This window comes from Narcine bancroftii, chromosome 2 (genome assembly GCF_036971445.1).
Source record: "Narcine bancroftii isolate sNarBan1 chromosome 2, sNarBan1.hap1, whole genome shotgun sequence".
NCBI classification, from domain to species: Eukaryota; Metazoa; Chordata; class Chondrichthyes; order Torpediniformes; family Narcinidae; genus Narcine; species Narcine bancroftii.
Window position 1 is genome coordinate 189,019,750 of NC_091470.1, and position 25,771 is coordinate 189,045,520.

At 42.6% G+C, this 25,771-nt stretch overlaps 1 protein-coding gene across 1 annotated transcript in view; it reads right to left on the reverse strand.

The window, feature by feature from the left end:
- c4 (complement component 4) overlaps positions 1 to 25,771 on the reverse strand; it is a 150,829-nt gene that overhangs the window by 65,699 nt on the left and 59,359 nt on the right. The window contains exons 19-22 of the mRNA XM_069919655.1: positions 20,883 to 20,953; positions 14,684 to 14,823; positions 11,866 to 12,072; positions 2,158 to 2,209 (exon numbers count right to left, since the gene is read on the reverse strand). Of these exons, the coding sequence (XP_069775756.1) occupies positions 2,158 to 2,209; positions 11,866 to 12,072; positions 14,684 to 14,823; positions 20,883 to 20,953 (470 nt within the window). The remainder of the gene's footprint in view (positions 1 to 2,157; positions 2,210 to 11,865; positions 12,073 to 14,683; positions 14,824 to 20,882; positions 20,954 to 25,771) is intronic.

A 25,771-nucleotide genomic window follows, 5' to 3' on the forward strand; every position in this document is an offset into this window, starting at 1 on the left:
TTCAGTTTATCACTAAAGGCTCATGAAATTTCGACAGGTGTACCCACTGTCTGGTATGGAGGTGCTAATGCTCACCACAGGAACGGGCTCCAGAGAGTTGTGTAACTGGGCGTGCGCCGTCGTCGGCATCAGTTTTCCCTCCATCGAAGACATCCCAACAAAGCAGGCTCTATCCTCAAGGACCCCCACCACCCAAGCCATGCTCGCTGCTCCCATTAGGAAGGAGGGTCAGGAGCCTGAAGACGAACACCCAGCGGTACAAAAACAACTTCTTCCCATCCGCCACCAGATTTCTGAAAGGACAACGGCCCCCAGAAACGACCTCGCTTTCTCCTTTCTTTCGCCCTATTCATCAACATCTTTAAAATTATGAAATGTAATGTTTACACTTGTAATGGGCAACACTGCTGCTGCAAAACAACACATTTTGTGCTACGTGTTCATGACGATAAACCTGGATCTGATTTATAGGAACACAAGAAACTGGAGCAGGAGTCGGCCACTCAGCCCATCCAGCCTGCTCAGCCATTCCGTGGCTGATCTGATGATGGGCTTGTCTCCACCTTCCTGCCTTTTCCCCATATCCCTTCATTCCCCTACTATGTAGAAATCTAGCCAATACAGTCTTAAATATATTTACTGAGGTTGCCTTCACTCACTGCCTCAGTGGGCAGCAAATTCCACACATTCGCACTGCCCCTCCCCCTCACTCTGGGAAAAGCATCTCCATCCTACTACCCTGGATCTTGAGGTTATGTCCCCGGTTCTCATTTCCCCATGTGGTGGAACACGGTATTGCATGCATTGTACCTGTTGCCCCGCCCCTGATACTGTAACTCCTCCCCTCAGGATTCCATATAAAGGCAGTATTGCCCAATCCCCCTCCCTCAGTGCTGCCTTGGAATCGAGCCAACAGCATGCAAGATATGCCTGTAAGTTTATGGTGATTAAACCCTATTAATCTCGACTTCTGGTCTGTCAGGTCTAATTGACAGTGCCACACCCCACCAGTGGAAACATCTTACCTACCTTTATCCTATCTGGGCCTTTTATAATTTTACATGGTGCTATAGCATTGGTTCTCAACATTTTTCTTTCCACTCACATCCCACTTTAAGCAATCTCTAGGCCATCGGGTGCTCTGTAATTAGTAAGGGATTGGTTAAGGTAAGATGTGAGTGGGAAGGGAATGTTGAGAACTACTGTTCTAGACCCAATTGTTACTGAAATATTTTGGTTGAGAAAAATTGTGATTGGCCCATTTCCTTTGGAGTGATGAAACCGTGCACATAATGAGTCAATTAGGTACAATCAAACTTTTTCTTTCCACCCACATCCTACCTTAAGCAATCCCTTACTAATCACAGAGCACTAATGGTATAGGGTTACTTAAAGTGGGATGTGAGTGGAAAGAAAAAAGATTGAGAACCACTGTTTTAATTGACTCGTTATGTGCACAGTTTCAGGATTCCAAAGGAAATGGGCCAATGACAATTTTTCTTAAGCAAAATATTTCAGTAACAATTGGATCGAGAGCAGTGATTCTCAACCTTCCCTTCCCCTCTCATTCTTCTAAATTCCAGTGAGTCCAGTCGCAGATGACTCAATCTCTTCTCGTAGTCCAACCCCCTCATCTCTGGAATCAACCTGGTGAACCCCCTCTGCACCCCTTCCAAAGTTCATTTGGCCCTCCTCAAGTAAGGAGATCAGTTCTCCAGGTGCAGCCTCACCAGGACCTTGTACAGTTGCAGAACCTGCTTGCTCATAAATTTAATCCCTCCGGCCATGAAGGCCAACGTTCCATTTGCCTTCCTAACAGCCTGCTACCCCTGCAAACCGACCTTTTGCGATTCGTGCACGAACACTCCCGAGTCCTTCTGCCCGGCAGCACGCTGTAGTCGCTTACCATAATATTCTGATCTTCCATTTTTCCTTCCAAAGTAGATAACCTCACATTTACCAACTTCGTCCTCCATCTGCCAGACCCTTGCTCACTCACTTAACCTATCCATATCTCTCTGCAGACTCTCCGTCTCACTGAACAATTTGCTGACCCATTCAATGTAGGGTCAATTCCCCTGATTGTTTACCATAGAGGAAGACACATTTCTGCTGGGAAAAATCAGACAATGGCTTCTAAATATAATCTCATCTCACCCTTTGGGTTGATCATTATGCTTTTCTCTTCAGTCTTCAGAACGCCTTCACCCTAGGTAATGAGGAGAAAGGACACATGGATAAACATGGCAAGTTTCATGACTCTGCGTGATGGCAGGCCTGCTGCCGGGCAGAAGGACTTGGGATCTGAAGCAAAGAGAAACCAGTTTGTCGAGTATATTTTTGGCCTGGGATGACCTTCGTCCATGTCGTGACCTACTAGAGGTGCACAAGATGATGAGGGGTATTGTTCATGTGGATGACCAGAGAATTTGTCCCCGGGGCTGAAATGGCTAACATAAGAGAGCACAGTTTCAAGAGACTTTGGAGTAAATGCAGAGGTTGTAAGAGAAAAGATCTTCACGCAGAGTGGGGTGGGTGCATGGCACAATAAGATCTTTCAGGAGACCATTAGAAAGGTACGTTGAACTGAAAAAAATGGAGGGTTTTGTAGTGGGGTTGTTAGAGGAGGTTATTATTATGTCGGTACAACACTGTGTGCCGAAGGACCTGTGCCATGCAGTAGATTTCCACGTTGTATCATTTTGTCACATTAGACTGACTCCATTGGAAGTCTGACACTCCGTCTGGTCCTCGCCCAGAAAGATGTGGGAACAGTAGAGAGAGAACAGAAGAGAATTACCAGGATGTTGTCTGGGATGGAGGGATGTCATTATAGAGAGAGACCAGGCAGGCTGAGCTGTTCTCTGCTGCATTACAGGGAGGATGAGGGGGCTTTGGAAGGGGGAAGAGGTGCACAGGAAGAAGCCTGGATCTGAGGTAAGGGCTACTACAACCATACAAGATTATAGCACAGAAACAGGCACTTTGGCCCTTCTAGTCTGCCTAGTCCCAATCATTCCATACCCCTCCCATCCATGTACCCATCCAAATTTTTCTTAAATGTCAAAATCGAGCCCGGATTCACCACTTAAGCTGGTAGCGCCACTTCCTATGTGAAGAAGTTCCCCCTAAACTTTTCCCCTTTTACCCTTAACCCATGTCCTCTGGTTTGTACCGGCCCTCAGTGGGAAAAAGCCTACTTGCATTTGCTCTGTCTATCCCACTCATAATTTTTATTCACCTCTATCAAATCTCCCCTTGTTCTTCATGGGAATCCGAGATAGTTGTTAGAGTAGATTCTGAGGTCAGCTGTGGGCTGAAGGGCCTGTATTGTGCTGTGGATTTCCATGTTCAATGTATGTCACGGCAATGAGGAAGCAAACAGGAGTGAGATAGAGTGGTGTCAAAATAAAAACCTTGCAGTCAACGTTATCAAAACTAAGGAAATGACTGACTTCAGGAGGGGGAAATCAGGTGAACATGAAGCAGCCCACATTGAGAGGTCTGCAGTGGAAAGAGTTAAAAGCTTCAAATTCAACATCTCTGAAGATTTGTCCTGCAATCACGAGAAAGGCTCACCAGCGGCTACACTTCGTGAGGAGCTCGAGGAGATTTGGTATGTCACCAAAGACCCCCACAGATTTCTATAGACAGACCGTGGAGAGCTTTCTGACCATTGAACTCGGCCAGCACCATCATGGGCACCAATCTCCACTCCATCGAGGACATCTGCAAGAGGCAGTGCCTCAAGAAAGCAGCTTCTATAATTCAAGGACACCACTCCCTCCCCCCCACCCCCACCACCCATCACCCATGCCATGCCCTCTTCACACTGAAACCATCAGGAAGGAGGTACAGGAGCCTGAAGACGAACAATTAGTGGTACAAAAACAGCTTCGTCCCCTCCGCCATCAGATCCCTGAAGGGACAATTAACCTAAGACACTGCCTCACCTTTTCTCTTCCTCATGGACTAGTTTATTTATATTTTCTTAGAATATAATTTATGGGCAATATTTGGACGCATAACTGCTGACACAAAACAAGGAATTTTGTGATTAACCAGAAGCCTGAGGACAGAGTTAATGGTCTGTTTCTTAAGAGTGTAGACCAGTGGTTCTCAACCTTTTTCTTTCCACTCACATCCCACTTTAAGTGCCATGGTGTTCTGTGATTAGTAAGGGATTGTTTAAGGTGGGATGTGAATAAAAAGAAAAAGTTTGAAAACCACAGTTTTAATCATCCCTCATTGACTCATTATGTGCACGGTTTCATCGCTCCAAAAGAAATGGGCCAATGACAATTTTTCGCAATCAAAATATTTCAGTAACAATTGGGTGTCGAGCAGTGATTCTCAACCTTCCCTTCCCACTCACAAACCACCTTAAGCAATCCCTAACTAATCACAGAGAACTTATGGCATAGGGATTACTTGAGTGGAAAGACAAAGATTGAGAACCACTGATGTAGATGAACAGAGGGATCCATACATCTCTTAAAGTCCTTAATCTCTTAAAGGTTGATAGGATAGTTAAAAAGGCCCATGGGATGCTGGGCTTCATTAATCAGGGGGATTGAATTCAGGAGTAGAGAGGTCATACTGCAACTCTGCAGATCTCTGGTAAGACCACATTGAGAGTATTGTGTTCAGTTCTGGTCATCGCATTACAGGAAGGCTGCGAAAGTGATGGAGAGGGTAAAGAGGAGATTGACCAGGATGTTGCCTTGATTGGAAAATAAGTCTTATGAGGCAAGGTTAGCAGAGCTGGGCCTTTTCACTTGGTGGTGTAGAAGGATGAGAGAAGAGTTGATGGAGGTCCACAAGATTATGAGAGGCATAGATAGGGTGGACGGACAACACCTATTTCCCAGGGCGGGAATGGCAAACACCAGAGGACGTGTACAAAGTGAAGGGAGGGACGTGTACAAAGTGAAGGGAGGGAAGTTCAGGGGAGACGTCAGGGTTAAGTTTTTTATAATGCAAAGAGTTGCAGGTGCCTGGAATGCCTTGCTGGGGAAGTGGAAGCTGGGACATGAGGGGTATTTAGACACATGGATGGAAGAAAAATAGGGTAGGTCTTTTTTTAAAGGAATATATGGGTCAGCACAACATCAAGGGCCAAAGGGCCAGGGAGTCACGTGATGGAGTAGTGGCCGGACGGTGAACTCCAGCCCTCTCCAGAAAAGTCGGAAAAAACAAAGGAAAACACAAAGGCACAGAAATAAAAGTTAAAGAAAAGTGAGTATAAAGGTGGAAAGAAGATGGCGACAAAAAAAGAAAAATCAAAATCAACGGTAAGAAGAGAGGAAGAGAAGACAACGGAGGAAGAAGGAGAAGGCCTTACCTGTTTGAAGAGGCCCGCGGTGGAGAGAGAAACCCGCTCCCTCAGGTTGGTAGAAATTAGACTACAAAAATGGCTCGCTAAGCCGAGTAAAAGTGCGCAACCGCGCATGAAAAAAAACACACCGACGGGAGGGGTGACCAGCTGGGGAGTCGATCTCCACAGCCGGCAACGACAGCTGCAGAACACCTGCAGCAAGAAGAGAACACAGAAGACAATGGAAACAAGAAAGAAGAGAAGAAAAGGGCAACAAAGAAACAACAGATGGCCAACCCAGAGGAAGAAGAGGAGGAAGAGTACAGTGAAATAGAAGAAGAAGGGAAAGGCAAGATAAAGGATATACTTTCTCTTATTAAAGAATACATGGAGTCATTTAAAGAATGGCAAACACAGGAATTTAATGATTTAAGAAGAAGAATAAACAACACAGAAGAGAAAATGAATAAAATAGATATGACCTTAACAGAAATGGGAAAGAAAATGGACAAGATGGAAGAGCGGGCAGTAGCAGTAGAAATGGAGGTAGAGGACTTAAAAAAGAAATTAGAGGAATCTAATAAAAAAGTTATAGAGACACAAGAACTGTTAGCTCAGAAAATAGATATAATGGAAAACTATAACAGAAGAAATAACATAAAGATAGTGGGCCTTAAGGAAGATGAAGAAGGCAAGAATATGAGAGAGTTTATAAAAGATTGGATCCCTAGGATCCTAGGATGTCCAGAACTACAGCAAGAAATGGAAATAGAAAGGGCACATAGAGCATTGGCCTTTAAACCACAACCACAACAAAAGCCAAGATCTATTTTAGTAAAATTCCTAAGATATACTACAAGAGAAAAGGTACTGGAGAAGACAATGGAAAAAGTAAGAGAGGGCAACAAGCCACTGGAGTACAAAGGGCAAAAAATCTTCATTTATCCAGATATAAGTTTTGAACTCCTAAAGAAGAGAAAGGAGTTCAATACAGCAAAGGCGATTTTATGGAAGAAAGGGTATAAATTTATACTAAAGCATCCAGCGGTATTGAAAATATTTATTCCAGGACAACAAAACAGACTATTCTCGGATCCAGAAGAATCACGAAAATTTGCAGAACAATTACAAAATAGACTGAGGGATGAAGACGTGTAATGAGAGTAAAAATGATCACGATTGATATGTATGTGGGTAAAGAGGTATAAGAGTGTATATGTATAATGTGCATACGTGAATGTATCTGTATTTAGAGGAAAATATAGATAGTATAGACAAGAATTAATAAGGGAAGGAAATGGAATAGAGGGAATAAGGAGGGAACTAAAAGAGTGACCTTTGTTACATATGAAAAGTGAAATCTTTTCTGGGGGGGGCTGGGTGGGGAAGAGTTGCGGTCACTGCAAAACCAGTTGACGCTTGCGAGTGAATTCGCAAACCCAAATGGAGAGGGGAGATGTGGTTGCCCGACAAGGGATAAAGGACAACTCAGGAGGGGAAGGGGAGATTGGGGCTAAAGAAGTTTTAAATAGGAGAATAAGGAAAATGTTTGATGTTTTAGGAATATTGTCTTATAAAGGGTTTAAAATAAGAAAACAGAAATGGAAAAGGAGGAAAGGTAATGATGGAAAAACGGAAAGGGAAGATAAACAAAGTATAAAATGGCTACGTTGAACTATATGACATTAAATATTAATGGAATACATAACCAAATTAAAAGGAAGAAACTGCTAAATTTACTGAAAAAAGAAAAAATTGATATAGCATTTGTGCAAGAAACACACTTAACTGAATTGGAGCACAAGAAATTAAAGAGAGATTGGGTAGGACATGTAACAGCAGCATCGTATAATTCAAAAGCAAGAGGAGTGGCTATATTAATTAGTAAAAACGTGCCATTTAAAATAGAAGAGGAAATAATAGATCCAGCAGGGAGATATGTAATGATAAAATGTCAGATATATTCGGAGTTTTGGAATCTACTCAATGTATATTCACCTAACGAAGAAGATCAAAAGTTTATGCAAGATATCTTTTTGAAGGTAGCTAATATGCAAGGGAACATATTAATAGGAGGGGATTTCAACCTGAATTTGGATTCAAATATGGATAAAACTGGGAAAAAATTAACAGAAAGAACAAAGTAACCAAATTTATAATTAAATCAATGGAAGAAATGCAACTTTTGGATATATGGAGGAAACAACACCCAAAAGAAAAGGAATATTCATATTACTCGGCTAGACATAAAACATACTCAAGAATAGACCTATTTTTGTTATCAGCTAGTATGCAAGATAGAGTAAGAAAAACAGAATATAAAGCTAGAATACTATCGGACCATTCACCCTTAATATTGACAGTAAAGCTAGAGGACATCCCTCCAAGAATGTATAGATGGAGATTAAACCCCATGTTACTTAAAAGGCAGGATTTTAGAGAATTTATTGAAAAACAAATAAAAATGTATTTTGAAATAAATACGGAATCAGTGGAAGATAAGTTTATACTATGGGATGCAATGAAAGCATTCATTAGAGGGCAAATAATAAGTTATGTAACCAAGATGAAGAAGGACTATAATCAGGAAACAGAGCAGTTGGAAAGGGAAATAGTAAATATAGAAAAAAAATTAGCAATGAAGGAAGATACAACTAAAAGAAGAGAATTGGCGGATAAAAAAATAAAATATGAAACACTACAAACATTTAAGGTGGAGAAGAATATAATGAAGACAAAACAGAAATATTATGAACTGGGTGAAAAAACGCACAAAATCCTAGCATGGCAGCTTAAGACAGAACAAGCTAAGAAAATGGTATTGGCATCAAGGAAAAAAGACAAACAAATTACATATTAAAGAAATTAAGGAAAACTTTAGAGAATTCTATGAACAATTATACCGAACTGAAAACGAAGGGAAAGAAGGGAAAATAGATGAATTTCTGACTAAAATTGAACTACCAAAACTACAAATAGAGGAACAAAATAAATTAACAGAACCATTTGGAATAGTAGAAATACAAGAGATAATAAAAAAATTACCAAATAATAAGACACCAGGAGAGGATGGATTCCCAATTGAATTCTACAAAACATTTAAAGACTTATTAATTCCGCCCCTCCTGGATGTAATCAACCAGATTGATGAAACACAAAGCTTACCAGATTCATGTAAAACAGCAATAATTACAGTAATACTAAAGCAAGGGAAAGATCCACTCTCACCAGCGTCATATAGACCAATATCTTTACACAGATTATAAGATAATAGCTAAACTATTAGCAAACAGATTAGCAGTGCATGTACCGAAAATGGTAAATTTAGACCAAGCTGGATTTATCAAAAAAAGACGCACAACAGACAATATTTGTAAATTTATTAACTTAATTCATGCAGTAGAACGGAATAAAGCACCAACAGTAGCAGTTGCTTTAGACGCAGAGAAGGCCTTTGACAGAGTAGAATGGAATTATTTGTTCAAAGTATTGCAAAAATTCAGTTTACCGGAGAAGTATATTAATTGGATTAAAGCATTATATAAGGGACCGTTAGCGAAAGTGACAGTAAATGGACATGTATCAAAGCAATTTAACTTAAGCAGGTCAACGCGGCAGGCAGGTGCCCACTATCACCTTTATTGTTTGCGTTAGCTATAGAACCACTAGCAGAATTGATAAGAATAGATAATAATGTAAAAGGAATAAAAATAAAAGACAGGGAATATAAAATCAGTCTATTTGCGGATGATGTTATAGTGTACTTAACAGAACCAGAACTATCAATAAAAGAATTATATAAGAAATTGAAGGAATATGGAGAAGTGTCGGGTTACAAGATAAACGTAAATAAAAGTGAAGCAATGCCTATGAATAATGCGGATTTCTCAAAATTTAAGAAGGAATCTCCATTTAGATGGCAAATGATACCTAGGTGTACAAATAAACAAAAATCTCGGCCAACTATATAAACTCAATTATTATCCACTAATGAAAAAATTACAGGACGATTTAGAGCATTGGAAAGATTTACCACTAACACTAATAGGAAGGATAAACTGTATTAAAATGAACATTTTTCCAAGGATATTATACTTATTTCAGGCATTGCCAATACAACTGACAGAAAAATTCTTCAAAGAGTTAAAGAAAATAATAAGGAAATTTTTATGGAGAGGAGGGGAAACCGAGGATAGCACTAGATAAATTAACAGAATGGTATAAACAAGGAGGCTTACAACTGCCAAACTTTAAAAATTATTATAGAGCCGCACAATTAAGATACCTATCAGATTTTTATCAAACAAGGGAAAAACCAGACTGGACGAGATTAGAATTAGATAAAATAGGGGAAAAGATACCTGAACACATATTATATAAATGGGATGAAAAATTGGTACAACATAGAACTTCTCCAGTATTACATCATCTCCTCAATATTTGGAAGAAGATTCATGTAGAAAGAAATAAAACAAATTATCAATTACCAAAACTAATATTGACGCAAAATAAGTTACTCCCTTTTACAATAGATAACCTTTCCTTTAGAGAATGGGGAAAAAAAGGGATTAAAAGAATAGAAAATTGTTTTTCAGGAAGTAGATTCTTATCCTTTGAACAAATGAGAGATAAGTACAATATAACTGGAGATACAGCGCTGGCATATTACCAATTGAGATCCCACTTGAAGGATAAATTAGGAAGCAGTTTGAGTTTGCCAGAGGGAAGTAACCTTGAATATGTGATTACAGATACAATGTTAATCAAAAGATTTATAACAAATATGTATATTAAACTGCAAGAAAAGGAGAATGAGGAAACAAATGGTAAAACTAAACAAAAATGGGTACAAGATTTAAATATAAAGATAAAAAAGGAAACATGGGAGAAATTATGTTCTGGAACGATGAGAAATACAATAAATATGAGGCCTCGTATGATACAATATAACTGGATACACAGACTATACATTACACCTCAAAAGTTAAATAAATGGGACCCAACAGTATCTGATAGATGTTTTCGATGTAAAAAAGAAATGGGAACAACAATTCATGCAATTTGGACATGTGAGAAAGTAGAAAAATTTTGGGAAGATCTCAATCAGATATTAAATAAAATAACAGAAAACAATATACCAAAGAATCCAGAGATCTTTCTCCTAAGTAACATAAAAAACAAAGAATTTGGAATTGATTTGGAGGATGCACAAAAAAGATTTGTTAAGATAGCTCTAGCCGTAGCAAAAAAATGTATTATGTCAACCTGGAAATTGGAAGATAATCTGAAAATACAACAATGGTATATAGAAATGAATAAATAATGGCTGCACCATTTCATCAGATGCAAGGATCGACAATGAGATAGACAACAGACTCGCCAAGGCAAATAGCGGCTTTGGAAGACTACACAAAAGAGTCTGGAAAAACAACCAACTGAAAAACCTCACAAAGATAAGCGTATACAGAGCCATTGTCATACCCACACTCCTGTTCGGCTCCGAATCATGGGTCCTCTACCGGCATCACCTACAGCTCCTAGAACGCTTCCACCAGCGTTGTCTCCGCTCCATCCTCAACATCCATTGGAGCGCTTTCATCCCTAACGTCGAAGTACTCGAGATGGCAGAGATCGACAGCATCGAGTCCATGCTGCTGAAGATCCAGCTGCGCTGGGTGGGTCACGTCTCCAGAATGGAGGACCATCGCCTTCCCAAGATTGTGTTATATGGCGAGCTCTCCACTGGCTACCGTGACAGAGGTGCACCAAAGAAAAGGTACAAGGACTCCCTAAAGAAATCTCTTGGTGCCTGCCACATTGACCACCGCCAGTGGGCTGATATCGCCTCAAACCGTGCATCTTGGCGCCTCACAGTTTGGCGGGCAGCAACCTCCTTTGAAGAAGACCGCAGAGCCCACCTCACTGACAAAAGGCAAAGGAGGAAAAACCCAACACCCAACCCCAACCAACCAATTTTCCCCTGCAGCCGCTGCAACCGTGTCTGCCTGTCCCTCATCGGACTTGTCAGCCACAAACAAGCCTGCAGCTGACGTGGACTTTTACCCCCTCCATAAATCTTCGTCCGCGAAGCCAAGCCAAAGAAGAAATGTATTCCATTAGAAAAAATTACATATAGTTTAAGAAATAATATTGAAATATTCGAACAAATATGGGAGCCTTACATTAAATACAATAGCGAAAACCTACCGGGGACAATCATTACCTAAGTTGATGGAAGGAGAAGGAAAGAAAAGAATGGACTCAGTAGAATTTCTGGTGTATTTTTGTTGAATGACAACATTGTCTGACTGGTTTAATGTAACCTAGATTGTATACCTTAAATGGATGGGGGCGGGGGTGGGGGGGGGGTGGGTTGGGAGGAGGGAGGTGGGGGGGGAGAAAATGTCACTGTATATGTGTGAAAAGGAAAAAGTGTGCATCATGGCTAATGTGATTTATGGTGTGAAAAATAAAAAAATTAAAAAAAAAGGGCCAAAGGGCCTGTACTGTGTTCTATGTTCATTTCAATAAATTCTTATTCGACTCACCAACACTTTGAGGTTTTTGACAACAGCATCCTTGAAAAATTCTTTGTTGTAGGCAAATATAGTGATAGGAATGTTGCCAATAACCAGAGGCACAATGGAGAAATAAACAGATTTGGCGGAGTTTCCTTCAATAGTCACAACCCTTTTGTTTTGATCATTTGTGGCAGAGCTGCATAGGGCCTCGTGGGATTTCATGTATGTGGTCATCTGGAAAGGAAGGAGACAGCCCAGATTTCACTTATTGTCAGAGTATTATGATGAGCCCAGAGGACCCCAAAACCCAGCAGCAATAGAAATGGTTACTTAAACAAAAGTTACTTTTAATTTTCTTTAAACATAAAAACAGGATCAAATTTTAACTTGTTACAGTTAACTTAACCCCCTTTTAGTTCTAAGCGCGCCTGTATGTAATGTGTGTACAAGTTCAGAAAAGTTCTTTGATTCACAGTCCAATCTCACCTCGCCCTCCTCCAAGTTCACCGGTATCAGGCAATTCTTATACTGTGCACAGAATGTAACCTTTATGAAACTTCACCAGGCTTTGATACTTGAAAAGTAAATGGTTACCACTCAGGAAGGTTCTTGTCGGTTTTCAGAGAGAGATTTGTTGCTTGTTGGACATACACAAACTGATTCCTTCTGATCAGCCACTTACAGATGATAACCTCTTTCTTTCAGGTCACCGCAGAGTTCCTTTTATATATTTGGATTTCCAGTAAGCATTTGATAAGGTGCCGCACAAGAGACTTCTCAGTAAGTTACAGGAAAGTGGAGTCTGGGGAAATATATTGGCCTGGATTGAAAATTGGTTGTCTGACAGGAGGCAGAAAGTCGGGATAAATGGGAGTTTTTCAGGTTGGCAGAGAGTAGTAAGTGGGGTGCCGCAGGGGTCAGTGTTAGGCTCACAACTCTTCATCATTTACATTGATGACTTGGAGGAGGGGACAAAATGTGGTGTAGCCAAGTTTGCGGATGACACCAAATTGAGTGGAAGAGCAAATTGTAATGAGGATGTGGAGAGTCTGCAGAGGGATATAGTTAAGCTGGATGAGTGGGCAAAGGTCTGGCAGATGGAGTACAATGTTAGTAAGTGTGAGGTTATCCACTTTGGCAAGAAAAATAAAAGAGCTGAATATTATTTAAAGGGTGAAAAACTACAGCATGCTGTTGTGCAGAGGGACTTGGGAGGGCTTGTGCATGAATCGCCAAAAAGTTAGGTTGCAGGTGCAGCAGGTTATTAAGAAGGCAAATGGAATGTTGGCCTTCATCGCTAGAGGAATTAAATTCAGGAGTAGGGAGGTAATGTTGCAACTGTATAAGGTACTGGGGAGACCGCACCTGGAGTACTGTGTCCAGTTCTGGTCTCCATATTTGAGGAAGGATGTACTGGCTTTGGAGGCGGTCCAGAGGAGGTTTACTAGGTTGATCCCTGGGATGAAGGGGTTGACTTATGATGAAAGATTAAATCGTCTAGGATTGTATTCGCTCGAGTTCAGAAGAATGAGAGGAGATCTTATAGAAACATATAGGATTATGAAGGGTATGGATAGGATAGATCTAGGAAGGTTTTTTGAGCTGGCCAGGGAAACTAAAATGAGAGGACACAGTCTCAAGATTCGGGGGAGTAGATTTAGGACAGAGATGAGGAAAAATAGTTTTTCCCAGAGAGTAGTGAATGTTCGGAATTCTCTAACCAGGGAAGTGGTTGAGGCTGCCTCATTAAACATATTTAAAATTCGGTTAGATAAATTTTTACATGATAGAGGAATTAGGGGATATGAGGAGAAGCCAGGTAGGTGGAGTTAGGTCATAAATTAGATCAGCCATGATCGTATTGAATGGCGGAGCAGGCTCGATGGGCCATTTTTGGCTTATTCCTGTTCCTACTTCCTATGTTCCTATGTTCCTATTTATCTCCTTTAAAACTTATCTACATACAAGATCAAATATAACATAATCCGTCACAGTACATACACGACATCACTTACTTCCCTGAGATTCTTTTTCTTGCAGGCGTGGCAGAATTACTATTAATTGGTAGTGCAAAAAATAAATTGGACACAGCATAAACATGCAAACAATCAAAAGAACTCTCTCCCTCTCTTTAGTTTGAGAATTGTGTATCATGGAATTATAGATCGCTTTAACAAAGAGCAGAACAGCATAGGACAGGCCCTTTGGCCCACGTGCCTGTGCCAAAGGTGATGACCCAATTAAACTAACTCTTGGCAGCTTGCACCTGACATATCTCCCTCCACCCCTGCATCTCTCCGGAAGCCTCTACCATCGTACCTGTTTCTGTTGGCAGCCCCTTTCAGGTACCCACCACCCTCTGTTATATAAAATCATGCCGCACTCATTTCCTTTCACCTTGCCTCCCCCCCCCCCCCCACCACCTTATTTAAAGGCATATCCTCCAGGTTTTTTTAACCCTGAGAAAAAGATCTGAATATTGATCCATTCATCGTTTTCTGAACCCATCAAGTCTCCCTTCAGCCTCCTGAGAAAACAACCCACGCTTATCCAACCTCTTCACAGTTCAAGCCTTGGTGGCTGCTCATGTGACTGGCTCAGGTTTCTATTCAGGTCATTTGATTGGCAGCCGGCCAGGTGGAGTCAGCCCCTTAGGTGGCCTATTCCAGTCGGTTGATTGACAGACAGCCAAGTGGTCTTCCTGCAGGTGCAGAAAGTGCCCCCTGCAGTAGGCTGGCAGTTGTATCACCACAACACCGACTTTCAGGTTGTCACACCGTGGCGGTGCCGGAGAGGTGCAGGGGATGGAGGGAGATATGTCAGGTGCAAGCGAGGTTCCTCTTACCTCAATTTTTTCATCCAGATAGTTGTACAAGATCGCCCTCACTTCCAATTGTTCATTTCTTTTGACAGAGTAGGGAAGACGGAGAGATAGGAACACTCTTTGGAAAACTTTCAGTGGTTTAGGTTTGGCCACACAGAATCCTTTGAAGTAAAACAAAGAACAAACAGAAGGTGTCAAAAATTACAGGGGAAGGGAAAGATCATTAAAATAATGTTCCAATGGGCGTTCGTGAGGAGTAAAAGCGACATTAGCATTTCAGATGTAATCTTGGCAAGACTCCATAAGACCACATTTAGGGTTAGGTATAGGAGAAGAATTAGGCCATTCCTCCCATTGAATCGCCCTACGGTCGGTGCTGGAGGTCAGGATCAGAGGGGCAGAGGGACTTGGGCTCCTCGTGCAAAATTCCCTGAGGATGCTACCTACGTGACGTGTGGCATTTGCACGGTCTCCTTATGGCCGTGCGAGTTTCCCTCTCAGCTCCCCTCCCCAACTCCCCAGGTGCTCCAGCTTTCCTCCCACAACTTGAAGACATGCGGGCACGGCGGGTAAATCGCCCCCTTTCCAACCTAGTGCGGTGGGTGAGGGGTAGAATTGGTGGGAGGGGACATTCAATGGGAAGGATAAAATGGGTTCAGTGCAAAGGGGCAGCAGTGGCTCGGTGGGCCGAAGGGCCTGCTTTCTTGGTGTGTGAATCCATACGGAGATGAAGAAGTGAAAGGATGGGTCAGAAAGTTTGTGGACAATATGAAAGTTGGAGAAGTTGTGGATCGACCTGAAGGTTGTCGTAGGTTACATAGACAGGATGGAGCATTGGGCAGAGAAGTGGCAGATCGAATTCAACCCGGATGAGGTGATGCATTTTGAAAGGTCAAACCAGAAGACTGAGTACAGAGTTAATGGTCAGATACTTAATAGAGTGAACAGAGGGAGCTCGGGGTCCAAATTCATACCATATAACCATAAAACAGTTTACAGTGCAGAAACAGGCCATATCGGCCCTTCGAGTCCGCGCCAGTTCACTTGAACAACTCCATTAGTTCCCCCCTCCCACTCTCCACCCATAACCCTCCAATCCCCTCACATCCATGTAGACATCCAACCTTCTCTTAAATGACAGTAGGGATCCTCCTGCAACTATCTCCTCTGGAAGATTATTCCATTCTGCCACCCCTCTCTGAGTGAAGCATCCTCTAATATTTCTCCTGAAGTTTTGCTCCCTTACCCTTAACTTATGCCCTCTTGTTCCAACCTCCCCTTCCCTCAGGGGAAATAGTCTACTCACGTCTAGTCTGTTTATTCCCTTCATAATTTTAAATACCTCTATCAAATCCCCTCTCAACAGTCTACATTCCAATGAATAAAGTTCCAGTCTCCTTAATCTCTCCCTGTAATCCAGATGCTGTAAGCCAGGCAACATCCTTGTAAACCTTCTCTACACCCTCTCCACCTTATCTATATCCTTTCTATAATTTGGAGACCAGAACTGAGCACAGTACTCCAATCCTGGCCTCACCAATGCCCTAAACAGTCGCAGCATCACTTCCCAGCTCCTATACTCTATGCTATGATTTATGAAGGCCAGCATACCATATGCCTTCTTAACCAGCCTGTCTACATGGGAATCCACCTTCAAGGAACTCAGTACCATAATTCCAAGATCCCTCTGTTCCTCTGCATTCCTCAAAGCCCTCCCCTTAACTGCATATGTCCTATTTTGGTTATTTTTTCAAAAATGCAGCACCTCGCACTTGCTTACATTAAATTCCATCTGCCATCTTTCAGCCCTCTTTTCCAAACAAACCAAATCCTTCTGTAATCCAAGAAAACCTTCCTCACTATCCACCACACCCGCTAATTTCATATCGTCTGCATATTTGCTTACCCAGTTAACACCCCCCATCCAAATCATTAATATAATGATAAACAACAGGGGACCCAGCACCGATCCCTGAGGCACACCGCTCGTCACAGGCTTCCATCCTTCATGCAGTTGTCCACCATGACTCTCTGCTGTCTATCTTCCAGCCACCTCTGAACCTATCTCACTATCTCTCTATTAATCCCTAGTGACTGAACCTTCCTTACTAACCTTACATGCTGAACCTTATCAAAAGCCTTACTAAAATCCAAATAGACCGTGTCAATCACCCTACCTTCATCCACTTTTCTTGTCACCTCTTCAAAAAACGCAACAAGATTCATCAAACATGATTTTCCCTTCACAAACCCACACTGGGTGCCCCTGATCAATCCCTGCCTATCCATATATTTGTACATACTATCTCTAAGAATACCCTCCATAACTTTCCCCACCACCGAAGTCAAACTTACTGGCCGATAATTACTTGGCCTGCACCTTGTGCCTTTTTTAAACAATGGAACTACATTTGCAACCTTCTAATCCCACGGCATCACACCCTCTTCCAGTGATCATTGAAAAATCACTGTCAGTGCCCCGCTATTTGCTCCCTGACCCCCCTTAACATCCTGGGAAAAATTCCATCAGGACCAGGAGACTTATCCACCTTTATTGACCCAAGAAACTCCAAAACCCTCTCTTTACTAATCCCTATCATTTCCATAACTAAGCCACTTGCCTCACTTATCTCATATAGCCCAATGTGCCTTTCCCTCATGAATACAGATGAGAAAAAAAATCATTCAATATCTCCCCCATCTCATACGGTTCCTTACATAGTTCACTGGACCCATCATCCAGTGGATCTATTCTATAATTAACCCTCCTTTTACTATTCACATATCTGTAAAAACCCTTAGGATTCACTTTCACCTTATTAGCTATGGACTCCTCATACCTTTTTTTGCCTTTCTAATTTCCCTCTTAAGGTTCTTCCTGCAATCTAAGTAACGACATACATCTCCTCAATCCCCTGTTTCTTATATTTAGCATAGGCCTCCCTCTTGTACCGAACCAACTTCCTAATTTTTCTAGAAAATCACAGCTCCCTTGAACTTTTGTTCTTGCCTTTCGGCCGATCTGGAACATAAAGATCCTGTACTCTCAAAATCTCACCTTTAAATATCCTCCAATTTTCCTCTACATCCTTTCAGAAGAAAGATCAGCCCACACAACTCTCTGCAAATCCTTTCTTCAAATCTGGCCTTCTCCTACTCGAAGACCTTCATCTTCGGACCCGACCTATCCCTTTTCATAATTAAGCTAAAGCTAATGGACCCATGATCACTGGATCCGAAATTCTCTCCAATGCTCACCTCCGTCACCTGCCCTATTTCATTCCCTAACAACGGATCTAAAACTATTGCTGCAAAAAGGAGTTCTGAACACATTGTATAAACTCTAAGTCATCCTGCCCTCTCACTGACTGTGTTTCCCAATCTATGTTTGGAAAATTGAATGCCTATTGCACATCTCACCTATTTCCCTGCACATTTGCTCTTCGAGTTTCCTTTCCCCATTTGGAGGCCTACAATATAGCCCTATAATAGTAACCTCGCCCTTTTTATTTTTTAATTCTACCCACACTGCCTCCTTCTCAGCACTGCTGTAATATCTTCTCTGACAAGTAATGCCACACCTCCCCCTCTTACTCCTCCAATTCTAAAACACCAACATCCTGGAACATTTAACTGCCAGTCACAACCTTCCTTCAACGACGTATCACTCATGGCCACAACATCATAACGCCACCTTTAGCTCATCCACCTTCCTTCCAACACTCCTCGCATTGAAATAAATACATCTCAGAGATCTCCCACATCCTACCTTCTGCCTATCATCCTCTATACCGTTCTCACAATTGCCATAATAGCATCTATTCATTACTTCCTGCCGTTCCATCCCCAAATTATGTGAATATGCCTTTTTCCTTTGCCTACAAACCCTCTCTCCACTGTCCTGCCTAACTTGAACCCCTGTCCCCAACCATGCTAGTTTAAAGCTCCCCTGCCACTTCTATACAAATGCCCCCGCCAGGAGACTGGTCCTTCTGGGATTCAGATGTAACCCATCGTTACAGTAAAGGTCCCATCTTCCCCAAAAAAGGTCCCAGTGGTCCAAGAACTTGAAACCCTGTCTCTTACTCCACCCCTTTAGCCACATATTTAACCCCCACCTGATTCAATTCTTGCCCTCACTGTCACGTGGCACAGGAAGCAATCCAGAGATTACCCCCTTAGTGGTCCTTCTTCTAAGCTCCCTACCCAACTCCCTATATTCATTCTGCAGGACCACTTCCTCCTTCCTTCCATCTCTCAAGTTAAGAAGGCCTATGGGATGCTGGGCTCCATAATAGAGGGGATGAGTTCATGCTGCAACTCTACAAATCTCTGGTCACCTCGTTACAGGATGTGGAAGCTATGGAGAGGGTGCAGAGGAGATGTTCCAGGATGTTGCCTGGATTGGAAAATTAGCCTAATGAGGCAAGATTAGCAGTACTGGAACTCTTTTCTTGAGACCGAAGAAGGTTGAGAGCAGACTTAATAGAGGCCAACCAGATTCTGAGAGGCATAGATAAGGTGGACAGCTCATGGCTTTTTCTCAGGACAGGAGTAACAAACACCAGAGGATCTCTCTCAGGGTGAGTGCCAGAATGAATGTTAGAGGGGGGTATGAGTGTGTTAGAGGGGGTGCACGGTGCAACATTGATAAACACCCTCAGCTAGCGGGGTTGGGGGGTGTGGTGGGGGGGATGAATGCTGGTCCTACCTGCCAATGAACGTTAATATCCCTCCAACGTGGCAGACGACAGCACTGCTTTTATTGCATCAAGCGTCACAAGCCGATACGCTTGGTGCACACTAGCGATGCGGGCAGGGGTGGGTCTGACGGCGTCCAATAGCCACAGCCCTATGGATACCTCACGGATACCTCTCTTGGCACTGACCCCGATGCCCATATGAAGTGAAGGGAGGGAAGTCTAGGGGAAACATCAGGGGTAAATTTTTTTTTTAAACGGAGAGTGGTGGGTGCCTGGAATACCTTTCCAGGGATGGTCGTGGACAACAGGGACATTTAAGACAGGCATGTGGATGCAAGAAAAATTATGAGATAGGAAGAGGTAGATTTTTTAAAAATTTGGTTGGAATATATGGGTCGGCACAGCATTGAGGGCCGAAAGGTCTGTACTGTGCTGTAATGTTCTACTCTCCATGGCATTAGACAAGAAATAAGTGACCATTCCCTAACACTTCTATACATCGAAGACAGGTTGATCTCAATAGTCTGCTGTAAAACTCAGAAAATACAGCACCTTCCAGACTGGTGGTGCCTGACTACATGGACTTCACAGCGCCAGCAGCCTGTCTTTGAATCCCACACTGTCCATGTCTGTGTGGGATTCCTCCGGGTGCTTCGGTTTCCTCCCACCACTCAGTAACGTACCAGAGTTGTCGGTTGTTGGCTGTGAGAAGCACTTCAGGCCATGCCTGCTAATGGCGAATCTGTCTGCCTTATGGCAGACTAAAGTCAATTCCAAAATATGACAGTGTGCTTATTACACAACAATAAAGAAATCTTGAATCTTCATCCCAGCTCCAGCCTTGAAACCATCCACTTTCCAGATCCCTGTAGTACCGGACCCCCTGTCCACAGTCCGGAACCCGTCCTCAGAGGCTGGACCCCTGTCCTCAGCCTGGACTCCAGTCCACAGTCTGGACCCTGTGTCCACAGACCAGACCTTGTGTATGCAGTCTGGACCCCCATCCTCACAGGCTCAGACTCCATCCTCACAGGCTGGACCCCTGATCACAATCCAGACCCCTTGTATGGTCTGGATCCTTGTCCTCTTAGGCTGGACCCCAGACCACAGTCCAGACCCCTGTCCTCACAGTCCAGACCCTGTGTTTGCAGTCTGGATCCCCATCCTCACAGGCTTGGACCCCATCCTCACAGGCTGGACCCCTGACCACAGTTCAGACCCTTGTCCTCACAGTTGGGACCCCCATCCTTGCAGTCCAGATCTCATCCTCGCAGTCTGGACCCCCCATGTCTGCAGTCCAGATCCCCTATCCACAGTCCGCCCTCCCCATCCACAGTTTGGCCACATCCACATGGGCGAGCAAGGCACTGGACCATCAGGATACTTGAACAGCCGGAAGCCTGATTATTGGAATTGTACCGCATTGAGCAGCTGTGACAAGGCCACAGGAGACGGACTCCTGCGTCAAACGAATGAAATGCTTTCGTCATTTCATTAATAAGAACCTGAATTCGTACCTTTGTTGTCAAACATGCCGACAGCTTGAATCTCCCAGGTGGTTATCGAATCAGGAACGGTAACCATCAGGCTAAAAACGAAGAACAGGTTCAAGTTCAAGTTTATTGATACATGTATCAAAGGGCAGTGAAAATATACTTTATGAGCAACACAGTGAGAGCTGGGGCAACAGTGGACCGGTGCAGGGCATGGGGAGGAACCAACCCCCACCAACTCCCGTTGAGAAGCAGAATCGAGAGAGACAACCTTGCAGGAAAGGTGACCACAGCAACAGACCAGTGAGGGGCTCAGCGACCCACACAAGCCATTGTCGACCTGTGATTGAAGGACCTGCACGGTGTGCTGGAGGCAGGTTCGTGGGAACCAGGTATCAGAGCTGGGATTCGAGATTATTTTGTTGTTATGTAATCAAACAGAAAATGTAATATTACGTAAAATTTCGCACCACTTCTCATGATTTTCCACCTCTGCTCCGTGGAGCAACTCATTGTTGTTGCTGATGAGGCCGACGACTGTTGTGCCGTCTGCGAACCTGTTGACACTGTGGGAGCTGGATCTGGCGTGGGTCAGTGGCGTGAACAGGAGTGGGTTGAACACACAGCCCTGTTCCTTGTATCCCCTTCAGCCAGTCTCGACTACAATCCCCTGCAGTCCGCAGCCTGGTGTGAATCCCTTGACCACAGTCGCCAGCAGACCACAGCCTGCGTGGGCTCCACATCTCGAGATGCCAGCACCCCTTACTAGTCTGCCACCGTGGTCACCTTGCCATGGGTTGTCTCCTCAAATGGTGGGGGGGTGGGGAAGGGGGGTGGTTGGTCTCCCTATTTTTGAGATGGTGCTGAGGGCAAGAAGGCCTCAGACACTGAAGGGCTTCCTTATCGAGTCGGAGGTTCGGATCTGGAGCTCGGACGGCCGACGGATTGGACGGGAGTCTGTGTAGCTGCAGACTAGGGCTGGAGACAAATCCATGGACACTCAGTGACCCTGAAGGGACTCTCATTTGCTTCTCTCTCTCTCTTATTGTTAGGGCCACTGGGCAATACTCACGGCGACTCTTTGTTTGCCTTAAGTCGGGGCAGATGTTTATCACATAGATTACGTTTTTATGTATTATTAGGAGTCAATAAAAGGATCGTTGAACCTGACCAGTACATGTACACAGGTGCAGACTTACTAAGTAAGATCAGTTGGGGCAGAGATAAAGCAATGTAATTTCACAAGTCTGATGTTTATTCAGAGAATGACAACCATTTGAAAGAAGCTGTCTGTCAATTGGGCGTGATCTCCTGCTCTGGAACGTTCTGGCAAGTCGGCATTGAAGAGCTAGATTGATGTATAAGGGAGGGAACATGGCTCTGCCTCCTGCTGCGTTGGGAGCGCTGCCGACATATCACAGGACCCATCCCACCCCTGTCCTCTGGCCGCAAATCTCCAGATTCATGTAAAAATGCAAGGCTGGAGAAACCTAGCAGGTCGAACAGTGCACTTTATATGGCAAAGATAAAGACACGTGAGCAGCATTTCATGCTGGAGCCCTTCATCAAGGTTTGGACAAAATCTTTCAATGTCAAAGATTGACAAAACTTAAATGGAAAAATGAAGCAATTAACTACTTAGGAATTAAAATTAGTAGAAATATAAGTAATTTGTTTAAACTCAATTATTTGCCATTATTAAAAAAATTGGATGAGGATTTTAAAAAATGGAAAGATTTACCAATAACATTAATTTGACAAGTGGATTGTATTAAAATGAATATTTTTCCATGAATACAATATTTGTTTCAATCATTGCCCATTCAAATACTAGAATTTTTATTTCGGAACTTGAATAAAATAATACATGAATTCCTTTGGAAAGGTAAGATGTTGAGAATTGGTTTAGAAAAATTAATGTGGAAATTTGATCAGGGTGGACTAAGACGACCAAATTTTAAGAATTATTTTAAAGCAGCTCAATTGAGATTTTTGTCCTCCTGTTATTAATGGGGTGAAAAACCAGCTTGGATTCAAATAGAAATGAATAAAATTGGTGAAACTATTCTGGAGTTAATATTGTATAAATGGAATAGTGAGTCGTTTAAAGGCACTAAAGATTTTTCCATATTGAAACATATTCTAAACACCTGAAAATAGAATTCATATTGAGAGAGGAATTGCAAATGATCAATTACCAAAAATATTGTTAAAACAAAATCAACTTCTTCCTTTTACTTTTGAATGATTCTTTATTTGATCATTGGTATCGTAAAGGAATACAGAGAATAAAAGGATTGCTTTTGGATTTTTTTTTCTTAACCTTTGATCAATTCAAAGATAAATGCAATATACATAATAATAAAATTTTTGCATATTATCAATTAAAAATGTATTTGAAAGAGAGACTGAGAGCAGATCTGAGACTCCCTAAACAAAGCCAATTTGAAAATATGATAACATATTTGTTGTTAAGAAATTTATTACGAATATAAAATTACAAGAGACTGTAAGGAAAACAGATGTATATAAATCAAAAATCCGATGGGAGAAAGATTTAAATGTACAAATTCAGCAGGAGATTTGGACAAATTTATGTTATGAAAGTGTTACGAATACAGTGAATGTTAGATATCAAATGGTTCAATATAATTTCCTTCAGCAATTGTATTATTACTCCACATAGTTAAATGGACAATACTAATTATTCAAATAAGTGTTTTCGATGTGCGAAGAAATAGGGACTTTTTTGCATTCAGTGTGGACTTGTGAAAAAGTGGAAAAGCTTTGGAATGAACTGAGTTTATAATTAGAGCAAATTATGAAGATAAAGATACCAAAGGATCCAAGAATATTTTTACTTGGAGATATTTATGAAAAAGATATAAAATTGAAATTGGACAAATATCAAGAAAATTTTTTAAGTATTGGAATAGCAACTTCAAAGAAATATCTAGTGATATCTCGGAAAGATGATAAAGAAGTGTTATTAAGTAGATGGTATAATGAGATGCGAAATTGTATAGTTTAAGGAATCGAGTTAAAACTTTTTGTAGTATATGGAAACCATATATGGATTTTATGGATATTTTTCTGTCTACCTCTTCTATCTTATCCACTCCTCTTAATCAGTAATTTTTAATAATAATTAATGATCGTCGATGCTAATATTATTGCATATTAAATAGTAGGTGTTTCTTTTCTTACTTTTGGGTGGGAGGGGGATGGGGAGAAAATATATAAAAGTTCTTTTTCTGTATTATTGGCTTTGGATATTTGTTTAATGTTTTATTCGTTGTTTTCCTGCAATGATGCAAACAATTAAATAAATTTTTAAAAAAGGCTTGGATAAAATGTCGGCAGGAGCCTGAACAAAATGGAGAAGAGGAGGGGCAGGGGGTGGAGCACGGGCCCTCAGGCAGGAGGGAATAGGTGGGTAAAGGAAGGAGGGAACAACAGCAAACATGAACAGAGAGGGAAGGGGTGGAGAGATGGAGCAACAGAGGAAGAGGAATGGGGAAGGGAGGAAGAATGGGGAGTGGGCAGCAGAAACTGGAGTCATCAGTGTTAATGCTATCTGGTTGGAGAGTGTCCCGACGGAATATTAGGTTATGCTCCTCTAATTTACAGGCGGCCTTGGTTTGACGGTGGACAGACATGTCAGTGCGGGAGTGGGGAGCAGAATTGAAATGCTTGGCCACTGGGAGATCCTTGTCAGTAAAATGATCTCCCAATCTGCATCCAGTTTCAGGGATGTAGAGGAGCACCAGAAGCAGTAGATGACTCCCAGGGATATTTCACTTGGAAGGAGTGTTTGGGGCCCCGAATGGTGGTGAGGGAGGAGGTGTGGGCACAGGTGCCACACTGCCTGCAGTCACAGGGGGCGATGTCAACGGGGTGATTCGTGGGAAGGGATGAGTGGATGAGGGAGTCATGGAGGGAGCGGTTCCCTATGGAAGGCAAAGTGGGGAGGAGATGTACCCAGTGGTGGGATCATTAGGGTGACAGAAATTGTGGAGGATAATATGTTGGATGCGGAGACAGGTGGGGTGGTAGCTGATGTTAAGGGGCACCCCATTTTTGCTGTGTCTGGGGGCAGAAGAGAGAAGCAGGAAACGGAGATGCAGGTAAAAATCGAGTTGATGGTGATAGAGGGGACATCATGTTTTATGAAGAAGAGGGACATCTCGGATGATCTGGGCTGGAAGGCCTCATCTTGGGAACAGATACGACGGAGACAGAGGAATTGAGAGAAAGGAATAGAATCCTTGCAGGTGACAAGGTGTGAAGAGGTGTAGTCCAGGGGGTTGTGGGAGTTGGAGGTTTGTAAAAAAAATGTCCATGGAAAGCTGCTCTCCCGAGATGGAGACAGCGAGATCAAGAAAGGGGAGAAGGAGATGGACCAGGTGAATTTGAGGTCAGAATGAAAGTTGGCAGCAAAGGAAATGAAGCTAACGACTCACTACAGGGGCATGAGGCAGCCCTGATGTAATCGTCGATTTACCGGAGGAAGGGTTGGGGGGGGGGGGGTGGTCTTGCCTGTGTAGGCTTGCACAAAGTCTACAAACAGGTAGGCATAGCTGGGACTCGCGGCAACTCCTTTGGTTTGAAGGATGTGGGATAAGTCAAAGGAGAAACTATTGAGGGCAAGGAGAAGTTCTGCCAGGCGGAGGGGGACTGGTTAGGTCTCTAGTTAAAAAAGAAAGGAAGAGTTTTGAGACATTCTATACGGGGGATGACGGTGTAAATAGACTGGACATCCATACTGAAAAAGGAGGCAGTGAAGTTCAGGGAATTGGAAGTCATTGAAAGTCATTGAAGAGATGGAGGGCATGTGAGGAATCATGGGTGGAGGTGGGGAGGGCCTGGACCTGGATTCTAAGATAAATCCAGATCTCCTGATCCAAAGTCAG